Source organism: Vidua macroura, chromosome 3, assembly GCF_024509145.1.
Source record: "Vidua macroura isolate BioBank_ID:100142 chromosome 3, ASM2450914v1, whole genome shotgun sequence".
In the NCBI taxonomy this organism is placed as follows: Eukaryota; Metazoa; Chordata; class Aves; order Passeriformes; family Viduidae; genus Vidua; species Vidua macroura.
In genome coordinates, this window is record NC_071573.1 from 100,862,768 (window position 1) to 100,876,376 (window position 13,609).

Consider the following 13,609-nt stretch of genomic DNA (forward strand, 5'->3'; position numbering starts at 1 on the left):
TGTAGGAAACACAGCCTCACACACTGGCTTTCCAAACAAATTCTGGATGCAAAAAGAATTTGAGAAATATCTGTATTCATTTATCTTTATACTACAGTACTTTAACACTTGATTACAACTGTTTCAAAATACAACTGGTTTACTGCTAATAATTTGGTGAATAAACATTTAAGATACTTCACATCCATGTAAAATTATGAAGGGTTTTTTATTCCTTTCTTAATGCAGATACTATACTTACTTCCTTGCTGTCCTGTAAATAGAAAATATCATTTTTATTGAGGATCATTAAAAGACAAAAAGCCCCCCACAAAACTGTTTCAACACTTATTTTACTTTGTCTTTTCTTAACAGACTTAACTAAATTAGTTAATCATCCCATTAATACAAAGAAAAAAAGGCACTAACCTCATTTTTACTAGATTGCACAGATTCATTTTCTCTGCAAGACTGAGAGGAGTCACTTAGCAACCTGTCAAAAACAAACACAAATCCCTCCAGCTTTCACTAAAGTTTTCAGCAACTCTGGCAACCTGGACGTTTTAATCAATTCTCTCAAATCTCAATTTGTCCTATGCTGTTCTCAGAATGAAGCTTGTTCATTTTGGTGTTAGTGCATCTTTCTGATTTGAACTGTTCCTTAACAGAATGTTTCAAAAACTACAGCAGCTTGTAATTTTTTAATTAATACAATTATTTCTTGATTATTCAAGATGAATTCTAGAAAGTTATTATGCTGTGTAAGCTTTCTTCTAAAATAACTAATAAAAAGCCATTTTAGAAAAAAAATTACAAATCTATCAGAATTTTCACCCTAATTGATTTTTTAAGATATTGTATAATTTTGTGCACTCTGCTTAATCAGAGTTATTGGAATAATTGAAAGTTTAACCAATTATTTTACTCAAACTTGCATTTTGTATCTTTACATTTGGACATAAATTAATATAATGCAAGGAATATGTTATGTATTTAGAGTGAAAAAAATGAAAGAATATAAGAAAAATTGTGCAGGTATGTTTTTAAAAATGCATATTAAATTATCACATACAAATTGTCTCTGTAATAGGTAAATCCTATGAAAGGCAGTTGGTTTCCCACGAAGGCTTTGGGGATTGGAAAGGTTTCCACGTCTCCCTTGTCGTCCTCAATGTCATCAAAATTACTGCTATCTATATCACTGCTAAGCTCAGGAACAACAGGAGCAGCAGCTATAAAAAGGGGAAAAAAGATGCATTTCACTCCAAGATTCAGCCACTTGCTATATACAGGTATCTCTCTAGTGTTAGAAGACTGTATTATAAGATGTCCTTAAATAACTTGGAATTAAATATGTATTAACCAGACAGCAAATCTGGAAATATTATTATGAACCATTTTTTCTAGAGCAATCAATTTTTGTATTTGTTGCCTAATGCATAGACCATCTAGTATGCAAGACATACTTGTTCAGGTAATCACACTTGAGAATATAACTTTAAATACAATAATAATTTTAAAACTTCTTAGTAAATATATAACTTTATAAGATATGACAACCTTATGAGAACTGACATACTTTGCTTTTTTACCTAAAGCTATCAGGTTCTCAATACCTCACATGAAAAGCAGTAAAACTGACAAGATCACTGTCAAACTACTGTCTTAACTATCAGAAGATTAAAAGAAAAATGAAAGAAAACAAAAAAACCCACCTCAAAAGAACAAAAAAACCAGAGAAACAGAAGCTAACATACATTCCTTTCAGATAAAATTCTGAACCATCCAATTCCATTGTTTAAAATTGAAACATCTACATTAAAAACATGATAAAGGTGAAATAATTCCAGTAGGAAAAATGCATATGTATTAACCCTTCCTCATATAAGGTTTTATACTACAAGTGATAAATATGAATGTTTGAGCAAGATTCTTGATAGACAGAAATGACTTTGTTTATACAAAGTCTGTATAAAAAACTGTAAGTTTATTTTAATTTCTACTATTGTAAATACTGAATAAAAGAGAACTTTTAACCTGATTTACTTACTCTCTCGAATGTTGTCCCAGTTCCACTGATCACTTCTGAAGAAAGGGTGATGCTTTATTTCTTCAACTCCATTTCTCCCAAGTCGCACATCCCTAAACAGCCATTAATCCGGAGTCACATTAGGAAAAATAGCTGCTTTTGTTTTTTTTTTTTTTTTTAAATTCTGACTTGTTCATAAGCAGCAATGAAACTTTCTGTAAAGATTGTCTGTGTTAACCACATTAATGGTCAAACAAAAACAAAATTTAAAAACCACCAACCACTAATCTGTAGTTCCTTATATAAAATTTACTGATTCTTAGCATGCACTCTCCCTGTGACTGCTAAAACATCCAGAATCTGGAATCTGCCACGTGGGGAGTAAAGCAAGAAAGCAAGCACTGAGGCAAAAACTAAGAAAAAACTAAAAACACAAACAAAAACTCAACACCCTTGGGGGAAATAAAACTGCAGAACTTTTGTGTCTGCCAAACCACATGACAGACCATAAGACGCAAGTGAAGGAAGGTCTGACTTGCTGCACAGAACAGTTATTCAAAGCTGGACTAAAATAAATATTCTAAGAATTCCATCCTCTGCCCCACAACTAACCCTGACACGTCTCTTGCTGATATTTGCCACGAAGTAGATCTTAAGTGCAACAAGAAACTTTTAGTTTGAACAGAGGAGTCTCGAAACTACGTACAAGAACAGGACATAAAAACAATGCATGGAAAAGAAGCCATAAATCACAGGGTCGATGTTTAGTCCTTCTTTAAGTGCTTCAGCAGTGATCACGCAGCATCTGTTTCAAATAAATTGCTCGAGCCCTGTGTTAAATATAAACAGGAAGAGGGACACACGTAGTAGAAGTCCACCTTACTACATTTACACTAATAAATTCTAATCATATTTTCTCTCTACCCTTCAGGTACTAAGGGTGAAAAATGCTGTTAAATAAAGCACATCCTTCCTGACCAACCACAGGCTTGCTCAGTAGAGCAAACAATCTCTCTTCAAATGTAAAACCCATTATAAGGCATTTTGTTTTCCTAATTCCTCCTCCTATAGCGGCAGGATGCCCTGCTCCAGCCAAGTTCAGGTGACCACAGGAAAGCATAAGAAGGCATCATCGATCCAGAGTTAACTGTGGACCTACACTGTTCTTTTAAATCAGTGAAATTGAAGATTATCTCTGCTTTCTGAAAGTAAACAAAATGTAATTGCTCAGGTCAAGAACAAGCTTACACAGCTTAATTTCAGTAAGTGGATTAGGTCCATTAAGGGAAACTTCTAGGATTTTTTTTTTGTAGCCAAAACAATGACCTTGAAGGTTTGTTAGCTATATTTACCAATTAATGCAACAAAGCAAATGAAAAAAAAAATCAGTAAATACATGCTTACTTTCAGATACGTATTTCCTTCCACTTTTTTTTAAGTAACAGCCACATAGACACTGAGCAAAACAATTTTGTCATTGCCTCTGAGGTTACGAATTACTTTCAGCGTTACAAGTGTGTTACTGCGATTGGAAGGATTTGTCCAGCACAAACTATGGTGTTAACAAGAGTTGTAACAACTGCTCATAGAAATAAAATACAATACCTGGAAAAAACACCTCAAAAGGAAAACTAGAGAACAGGAGGTTTGGCAGAAGAGATTTGAACAGAGATCAGAAGAAGTAGGAGAAGGAATTATTTTTTACAATGTACCATCCAAAATAAAAACCAGTGCCAGAATAGTATGTGCACTTACCTATCAGTTAAAAAGGCACAGATAAGGTTCTTTGCATGCTTAGAGATTTCCACATCATCAGGGAAATGCAATGAGTTCTTATGATCCATAATTTTACTGTATGTTCCTACTAGTGAGTCTGCATAAAAAGGAGTATCGCCTGAAAATAAAATAGTAAACTGGCTGTGATTTTACATCATGTTTAAGTTATGTGAGTTGAATAAGACAGAAGAGATAATGAAAAGTCTACAAGCAGTTTACCTAGAAGAGTCTTTTATTAAGAAAAACAAAAAAAAATTGGACATGCAGTGTACAAATAATGTATACTACTAAAAATATTCCTTCCCTATAATGTCTGTGTTACAAACTACACCATTTTCCATCCTGTCTATCCCTATCAAAATTTTGCCTGGTGAATTACATCTTTTGTTCTGCCTTAAAGCTCTCAATATATTTTCTAATTTACATAATGGCCGACACCCATATTAATCAATCTTTAAACATTTCAAGGGTAAAATGGACCAAACTCATTTAAGACTTGTTCATGCACATTTGTTAGAAGGAATTCACCAAAGCTCTCTGAATACCATTTCAGAGGCACACAGGTCTATGTTCCCTAAGGCATGTCAGCTCTGAGCAAAAGCCTTCCAGTGTGTTACCACACTGTTAAACCCATATTAATAAATCTTGTTGACTGACAAATTACATCAGCTTGAGTGCCCATGGCAGGTGGCTTTTAAAATAATAAGACTTTTCTCATCCAGAGGTTTCCAGCCTAGGCTGTAGTTAAAAGATATTTGAAAGGAATTAGACTTAAGAAAGGTAAAACTGGGGCAAGTGAAAAGAATAGGCTGTGATAAAGACAACTGACAATCAAATTAACTGGCAACATTCTTAACATACAAATGGTTTGGGTCTGTAATCAAGAAGCTGCAACTTTCACAGGGATCCTCTCTCCCAACTAATCCATAGGTTTAATAGAGAAGGTGAACAGTCACGTGAGCCAGGCTCTTTCCTCGGTTCTGGTGTGCTGCGTGCAGGCAGGAATCACCTGGCACCACAGGCTGCAGCCTTCCAACGAGGAACTGAGCATTTCAAAAGCCAAGAACATGAAAAAATGTACAAACAAACCAATGGACAACAACCATTCTGCTTTTGAAAGAACAAACCTAACTTTTGTCTCTTTCTGTCATTTTATAGCAAAATAAGAAATTAGTATACACCAGCTTGAACTTAACTTCTAGACTTTTAGCAAATTTATTAGGTTGCCATACCAGTGCATTGCAGGTGGAAATCACTGATATTTGCTGTTGCCTCTCTCTTTCCCAACCTTCCTCTTCTCAATCCTCTTCTGTCTTGGAAACAGCTTTAATTTTGGCCACACCTCAAAACTATCTTAAGTCACTGAACTAAAGTTAGGATTCATCTTGTGACCAACATTTTACGGTTTAGTTAAGCACACAATAAAATTTTCATTTTCGTAATAAAATTAGCATTTTCATTAATTCTGCGGTTTTATCACCAGAATAATAGAACCGTTTCTGTGCTTCCTTTGAAGTGCAAAGTTTTAGAAGACCACAGCCTGAATCTGAGCATAAGCACAGATTAAAATAGATACTTTCTACCAATATGTGGGATATGGAGAAATGAAGTAATATTTTCCTCCTAGATACAAGTGGGGGTGAAAAAGAGGCTTTGAAATGCTGAGGAAATATTCTGGACAGCTATGTCCAATATTTTAAGAATGGAATAATTTTATTTACTGCTAAAATTGTTCATAAGAGACTATTAACTATAAACCACACATTCTTAAAGTCAAAATGATGTCATTCTGAAAGAATTACTACTAGAAGTAGTAATAGCATCATGTTTAAGTGTATTTCCTGTCTCAGCGTACTAGAAACATCAAATCTGCAATATTCCCAGAAAATGCTGATTTTTAATAACTGTATGCTCAATTCCATCTGTCCATAATCAGTATTTTGTTACCAGACTATCATATTGATCCTCACTATATTTTAAGATGCAGATGACTCATCTCCTGAACAGATTATATTCTATGTTTGTTGCCATAGCAGTCCAGTGTATTTTACTAGAAAATCCTGACTCAAGCAAAAAAAAAAAAGTATTGAGCCATACCCGCACTTTGACCTAACAGAAGACACTGATGTGCTGTGGAAAAGGAGGAGAAAAGTAAAGAGCAGGCCTGCCCTTGCCTTTCCTCTCACCTCTTGTGTCCCTGCAAACTCAATCCTGCCTGAGGTGGCACAAATGTGGTGAGGTAGCTGACCCCAGTTCAAACTATTCTAAGAATTAGTTTTAAGCTGAATCGAGTTGAGGAACTAATCACTGAGCAAGCACGCAAACAGCTGTCACAGGACGAGAGTGACAGAGAGCAAAGAGAACAGCAATGAGCCACAGCACAGCCAGAAGTCAGAAGCTGTCAGTGAGGTACGAGCAGCCTCCATGCAGCAAAGTGCAGCTAAAGGCACAGGGAAGACTCAATGATAGTCTCATTAGCAGAAGAAATCATTACTTACCAACTAACATCTCAAAAAGGAAAACCCCTACAGACCACCAGTCACATTCCCGTCCATAGTACCCATCACCCCCCTGCGATTTCAGGACTTCGGGCGAGATGTAGTCGGGAGTCCCCACGGCTGTGTCGCAGCGCACCATTCCTGTCTGGGCAACAGCAACAACACAAACAGCTCAGCTCAAGGGGCTTCTGAGCACCTCTTTAACCAACTCCTCTGTTAGTAGGACAGAAAATCATAAAAAATATAGCCTAAAATACTTGGTTTCAGGAGTGTGTTTTAAAGACTAATTATAATTCAAGAAGCACTATGGATTGAAACGACATTTCTTGGTAATGTGCTTATCCCTGCCTACTCCATAGTGATTTCTCTTCACTTTATCTTCTCAAAACACACCAATTTTATTATTTTTACCAATGGTTTTAATCTGAAGGTACACAGCATATCAGACTGCTCCTTTTCTCATTGAATTCAGGGACAAATTTTAGAATAGTTTCGACAAGCTATGAACTCTAGGCCCTACAAAGCAGATACCTAACAATTTTGTCTAATTCAGCCAATAAATCAAATTATAGGTAAATTTTTATACATACTTGTTTTTGTTTATATATAGAAAGAAGAATAAAAGGAGAAGCTATTTTTAATGAATAGCAAAGCTTTTTTTTTAATTAACATATTACCACAATTGTATCAATGAAATGATTCCTCATACTATGCTTCACACTGAGAAACTAAAAATGTATGGACTGAGTGACGCAGAAGCATCAATCAGCTCTGCCATCATTTTGATTCAGAATTGTAAGTCTTGTTTCCTTTAAAGAAATTCACTAAATTCACTCCTGAGACCAGATGGATGAATGAAATGAAATCCTGGATGAAGTTAGAGAACTACCAAAAATACACTTATCTCTTATTCTGTTTCCTAATCTGAAGTTTTATCTAAACCATTTTAGAAAGGTTTTTCATGCATTTTGCCATCAGCATGAATGGCAATATGTATTAAATTTGAATATTAATACACAATATTAGTAGCAACAACTAAGTTCAAAATACATATTTAAAGAAAATAAGAGAACCATTCGATTTTGGAATTGTACTGATACACAAAATTTAGACAACACATTATAATATTCTTTGTCATATACAACATGAAGTATGAAAAGCTTTTATTTCTGTACTAAAACAGAATCCAGAAAGTCATTAACCAGCTGACAAAAATTAAAGGGATGACTCTATACTATAAAGACCTACGGCATATTTCAAATGTCCTTCTGGCAAATGCCTGTCTTCTATGACTCCAAGCTAAAACTGAAACCTAAAGAAATTTTAACTTCTCAGTTCCAGAATGAAGAGCAGGCAAACTTCATTTTGCATTCTATACTGGATGAGATAGCACATAGCTTATTCATACTGGGGTAAGAAAATGAAGTTAGCTCTTTGCAGAAGACCTATTGCATTCATTAGACAAAGAAAAATACAGGCAAACACATTTTAACACTGCAAAATAAACTAAAGCTCAAAGACTCCAGGAATCTAAAGTTGAGAGCATTTGAAAATGGATCTAGCACATGGCAAGGAACCACTGTTTGAATATCCTGCTTGTCACAGCACTCTGTGCACTAACCTGCATTAACTTCTCTGAAGCTTAAACCTCTCTTTGCTTTGAGCACAGGAGGAATTGCTCTAGGGTTATGTGGTTCTGCTCATCCAGTAGGATTGTGGCAACTTAATGAGGCTCCAACACTGCTGTGTGTCTATATCTTCCTTATCCAAACACACAATTACAACAGGGGAAATTCTGAATTTTTGCTCAGTCAAGTCTGGTAGAAACCACTTGAATCCCTTCCTGGGTAAGGAGATTCTTTAAAAACAAAGTCACCAAAATAGTTCTGATAGAGTTCTCTCTGAAGTCTGCAGCTTCAGTCACAGCCTCTCCCCCTTGGCACCTAAGCACTTAATAACATCCTATTTCCCATCCCTCTATACCTAATACACCAAAGCAAAAATACTTTGTAATATGTTACACATGTTGATATTTTCTGAGGTCTTAAACAAACAAAGTAAAGGCTGCGCCAGAACCCAGCCAGACCTACACAAGTCTGATGGCTGCTATGCAGCGACAAGGAAAGTATTTTCAAAAATGTTACAGATGTTAAAGAACTCCATGTAGTAATACTTCAAGTTTTCATACAAGATGACAAAGAATTGAACAGTAAAACAAAACAAAAACTTCTACAGTAAAAGAAGCCTTTGCATGCTAACACCAGGCTCAACAGGCCATAGCTCTCTGACCCACATGAAGCTGGTTCTACTTACACCCCATAAAACTCTCTACCTTCTGTCTCAGGAACTAACCTAGAAAAGCATTTACAGATCACAGAACAGCCTGGCTTGGAAGGGACCTGAAAGATCATCTGACTCAACCAGTCACAGGAAAAGGAGCTGATAAGAGATTATCTAGCAGCCTGTGGGACTGCATCACAAAACGGGCATTCTACCAGGTCCCTCAGGAGGTTGGCCCATTATCACCTGAATATGAAATTGCCAATTTCTGTTCTGCTCATTCACACACTTCTTTCAAAGAACTTGGGTGTTCTGTATGTATTTTTAAGTACTGGGTACCTTTAAAGCACAGTCAGACTGTGATCTCTAGCATCAAAGTAGAGTAAACAGGAACATGCTCTCTGTCCAATACAGAGCACCTTGGCAGTCCCTGCATTCTGAAGAGACTCAAATGGTGCTGTTTTCTCCAGGCAATGTGTTACTCCTGTGTTTCAAACACTAAGCCTCCATGCCTGAGTAGCATACTTCTATAACAGTTGCCATGCAAAGCTTCCTGTCAGGAGTCTCAGGCCACTGTTATACATTAAACTTTTCTCATCACCTCAAAAGATCATGGTGGACCTTCAGCTATGTGAGAGATTACAGTGCACAATCTTAAAAAATAGGCTGTCCAGGAGACAGCAATGTTCTCTCAGCTCCTGGCAACTTGGAGGTGAGGCTTTTGTGTTTCCCAGCATCATTCAGCATTATTATATTGCTGAAGACAAAGCAATTCAGGTTTCATCTTCAGGAGGATCTCCATCAAACCTGAAGGACTTGATGTCTTGAACCAAGGCTGACAATCAGGCTTTCACTCCCTCAGGAAGTTCCTTCCAATAAACAAGAGCTGGAGGGTGTTTGTGTGGAAACATGAGGACTGCACACATCAGGTGTTAACAGCAGACAATGCACTGAGGCAGGAATGATCCAGCAGAGTCCTCCCCACTGGACAAGCTTCAATGAGAAAGAAGCTGAGTTCCAAAAAGAGGAAAACACGGCTTCTTTCAGCTGAACTGCCTGGGCTAAGGCAACAATCCCAAGTGGCAATCTCAACAATCCCTTCTTTTGGTCACATCTTTTTCAACAGATACTCTCTGAACTCGTGCTCTGCTGAAAGCTCAGTCAGCACAGGACAGTGCTGTTGATGGCAACACTGGGAGCTCCTGGCCCTGCAATACCCACAAAAGCCAGCTGCTGTTTAGTTTCTTACACAACACCTGAGGATTAGACAGACTGGTGAACCCTGCCCTGGTCTACGTAATATACCTAAATACCAAAAAAGAGAACCACGATTCCTACTGAATTTTTGAGTCTAACGCCATTCTTTATTCAACAACAGAAATACTCACTCAGTTAGACAACTAATTTTAAAAAAAACAAGACAAACAATGAAAAACAACGCCACAAACCTCCAAATATCACAACTGAGTTACAAAAACAGAACAGTTTCTTTTATGCTGGGAAAGATCACTAAAACACTTAGCAACTCTTTTAAGGAGAAACTCTGCTGCAAGTGTCTGCTCTGGCCTGGCCTGACTGACAATCAAACACTGAACACAATTCCACAGCAAAGGTCAGAAAAATCCCTCAACAAATTGCACTAAAATTTTCCTGGGCTCTCAAGAGCATAAGGAAGATGCTAATGCTCACAACTGCTAAAAGAGATCCAAATACAAAAAATAAATAAATATTGGGTAAGCATATATTTTTTTACAAATCAGTCTGCCAACACCAATATTATATTTACACAGCTGGGATGTGTTCATGTTTTGTAAGAAGTAGCATGAGATTTGGAGACAATCCAGAACCTCTCAACTTCTAAAGCTTCCTGTAGAAAAAATTTTTGCCATTCCACTGAGTGTGAGAAACAGAAAGAACTTAAAATGTAATCCTTTAAAAAATTAACTTCTCTAGGATATCACTGGTCCACTGATGATGCCCCATCTAAGTGGAACTCACTGTAACTTTATGAGAAACACGGATGCATTTGTCACATTTACAGTCCCATCATCTGCATTTTAGTAGTCCATTCTTTTAACAATAGCAGCAAAAATGAAAAAAAAAAGTAAAAGGTGTCGGTCCACCATTTCTGGAGTCCCTCAAACAGCACAGAGGATCACCTTTTTTTTGGTAGCTATATATTGTGAGTTTTTTTGATGCTTTTTTTGTTGTCCCTTCCAATGAGCAACAGATTCCCTTAAGACATTACAATCTACTGATTCAAAACAAATATTAATGAGACCAAGTACTACTTTTGATTTTTTCAATTAAAGTAAATGCTGTCCTCTAAAATACAGGAAAATAAATCAACAAAATGGAGGTAAATACTAACTCTGCCTTTAGACTAACAACTACAACATCAACAAACCTGAAAAGACTGAACTGCAATAAAAAGCTGCAGCTGGACAATGATGAAATTAATATATTGTCATGCGAAAAAACCCCACCCTAAACAGACACAGTACTTCTGGATACTGCTGAAGAGACATTAAATTAATGATGCAAATGCAAATTAAGTAGATAGCAGAAATTATATCAAGCACTGCCTAAACAATACAGAAAAAAACCCCAAAACATAAAAGCAAGTAAGCTTAAAAGGATCACCCTTGCCAACACTACTACAGAAAACTTTCAAAGATCAGGTAAATCATAATGCACATTCATATACAGGTTTTTTTGGTATATGTTATAATCTTACAGTTTTTCATAGGAAAAGTATATTCTGTAAATTACAGCATAACACTGTCTGTCAGGCAAGATTCTAAGAGTGCAAACTACAAAGGTCGTTTTATTTTCAAGTTTTTTTAATAATATAAAGTACCCTGTTAAAAATATTCTTATAGAAACTCATTAGAAAACTGTATTTGGCTATACATGGCTAAATCTGGACAGTTCAATGATTTTAATTGACATCTTGGCATCCTGACAAATAACTAACAGATTTTGATCAATATATCACATACCACTGCTGTTGTACTGTGACCTCATTTGAATGACCACTAGAGGATGCTATGAGAACAATTACATAAAAGAAAAACACACACGGAATGTATCTTGCCTATAAAATAATTCAATTTACAAAAAAATGTCAGCTTATTAACTGTTCCAAGATTATTAATGTTAAAACTAAGAGTTATCTTGTGAGCTTTTCAAACATTTGGCAAAAAAAATGTACCTTGGAAATTCATAAATGCATATGCTTTCAAAAATAGCAGAGAGTTAAGTTTACATCCTTCTTCCGTGTGAGAGAACAGTTTATAACAGAAAAGGTTACACTATTTAAAATACTCTTATATTTAAAAATAGGAAACAAGAATCAGCTTTCCAACCAAGTAGATCATTAGATGAATATTCATTTGGGTATTATACTTCATAAGAAAATAACCTTAGATATAGATGTAAGTTAGAATTACAGTTTAATAGATGGTTAATTGTTCAGCTGCATACTTACTTCATCCATTTTCATGCAAGTGCCAAAATCTGCCAGCTTCAGATGCCCATACTTATCTAAAAGCATATTGTCAGGCTTCACATCTCTGTGTATCAAGCCCATGGAGTGAATTGCATCAAGAGCAAGAACAACTTCAGCTGTGTAGAACTTGGCCCATTTCTCAGGCACATCGTAATTGCTCATAAGGTTTACAAGATCTCCACCTGGCATGTATTCCATTACCATGTACAAATATTTGTCATCTTGAAAGGCACAAAATAGCTGCAATGTTAAAAAAGGAAAAAAATGCAATTACTTTTCAGACAGCTAGGGAAAAGAATAAAGCTGTTTTTCTTGAAGTTTCATTGAACCTGAGAATACGTTTTCAAGATTACTTTTAATATGCATAAAAAATACATTTTTCTATTAATTATGAGAGTACCTTGAAGTTTACTGAACTTCAGAACTCCCTCATAATTTTTGAGAAAGTAAAAAAATATTTCCTGATTATTTTAATACTACAGGCATCTATCTATCTATCTGTCTATCTGTATCTCTCTCTCTCTCTCCATGTTTCTTGGCATTAAGAAGTATTACTGAGTCAAAATGCAAAGTATCAAATCTGCAACAGGGAGCAGTATGTTCTGATTTGAAAATAGCTCAACACTGAGCAGCATCTTATACTGTTTCCAAATTTTCTAGATTATAAATTCCATATCTCTGAACTTGTTTGCAAAGTCACTGCTGACTTTGTCCTAAATCAACACATATTGAAATAAGAAATAAAACCAAAATGTTCCTGAAGAAAACAAACACAATTCAAAGAAATTGTCCTTAACAATAAAATACTGATCTGGTATAAGTGGCAGTCAGTATGTTTCCTACTGGCATGAAAGTGAAAGTAAATTCAGTTTCTTTAAAATGCATTTCAGACCTAGAGTGCTGAAGTTTTAGAGATTCCACTCGGTGATCACCAGGTCTGAAAATAGCCCAGTCCAGCAAAAAGCATTACTATCAAATGTTCAGTGACTGTTGTGAAAGTCCCTGAAAGTCTCACCTTATTTCTCAGGGAATACTGCCTTACTTTAAAAACTAAAAGCATTCACATCTTTCAATTACACGCAAAATTAAAAGGCAATTGAAAAATAGGATATGTGGAAAGGATGAAGTCAGAATTAGGGAGACTGTGGAGGATGAGGAACCGTGAAAGGCAGGTATGTTATTATGGAGATTTGGCCTTCAGATTAAAATTACTTGTATAACTAGTGACAGAAGACCTAGATTAGAAATATAGATTTTAAAACATATATGCTGCACTGTATTTGTTTGCACAAATGGATAATATATGCAATATATAGTACAATAATGTATCGGGTCATTAAAATCCAAATGAAAATTCAAGATAATCTCAATTTTGTCACATGTAGAGATATTAAAATAATAATAGATAACAGCACTATGTCTTTATACAGCACTTTTGTTATTGCCCTCAAGGGATTTCATTAAAAAATTAGAACTATCTAGGGCTCTTGTTTCATTTATTTTTCACATTAAAAACTAGACAGAGAGAAGCAGTGT

General features: G+C 35.7%; 1 protein-coding gene across 3 annotated transcripts in view; it reads right to left on the minus strand.

Annotated features, from left to right (window-relative positions):
• Positions 1-13,609, minus strand: part of ROCK2 (Rho associated coiled-coil containing protein kinase 2) — a 104,419-nt gene that overhangs the window by 32,082 nt on the left and 58,728 nt on the right. For all 3 annotated transcript variants that reach the window (XM_053972192.1, XM_053972193.1, XM_053972195.1), the window contains exons 5-10: positions 12,053-12,313; positions 6,283-6,427; positions 3,764-3,902; positions 2,030-2,121; positions 1,052-1,211; positions 409-472 (exon numbers count right to left, since the gene is read on the minus strand). In XM_053972192.1, coding sequence (XP_053828167.1) covers positions 409-472; positions 1,052-1,211; positions 2,030-2,121; positions 3,764-3,902; positions 6,283-6,427; positions 12,053-12,313 — 861 coding nt within the window. The remainder of the gene's footprint in view (positions 1-408; positions 473-1,051; positions 1,212-2,029; positions 2,122-3,763; positions 3,903-6,282; positions 6,428-12,052; positions 12,314-13,609) is intronic.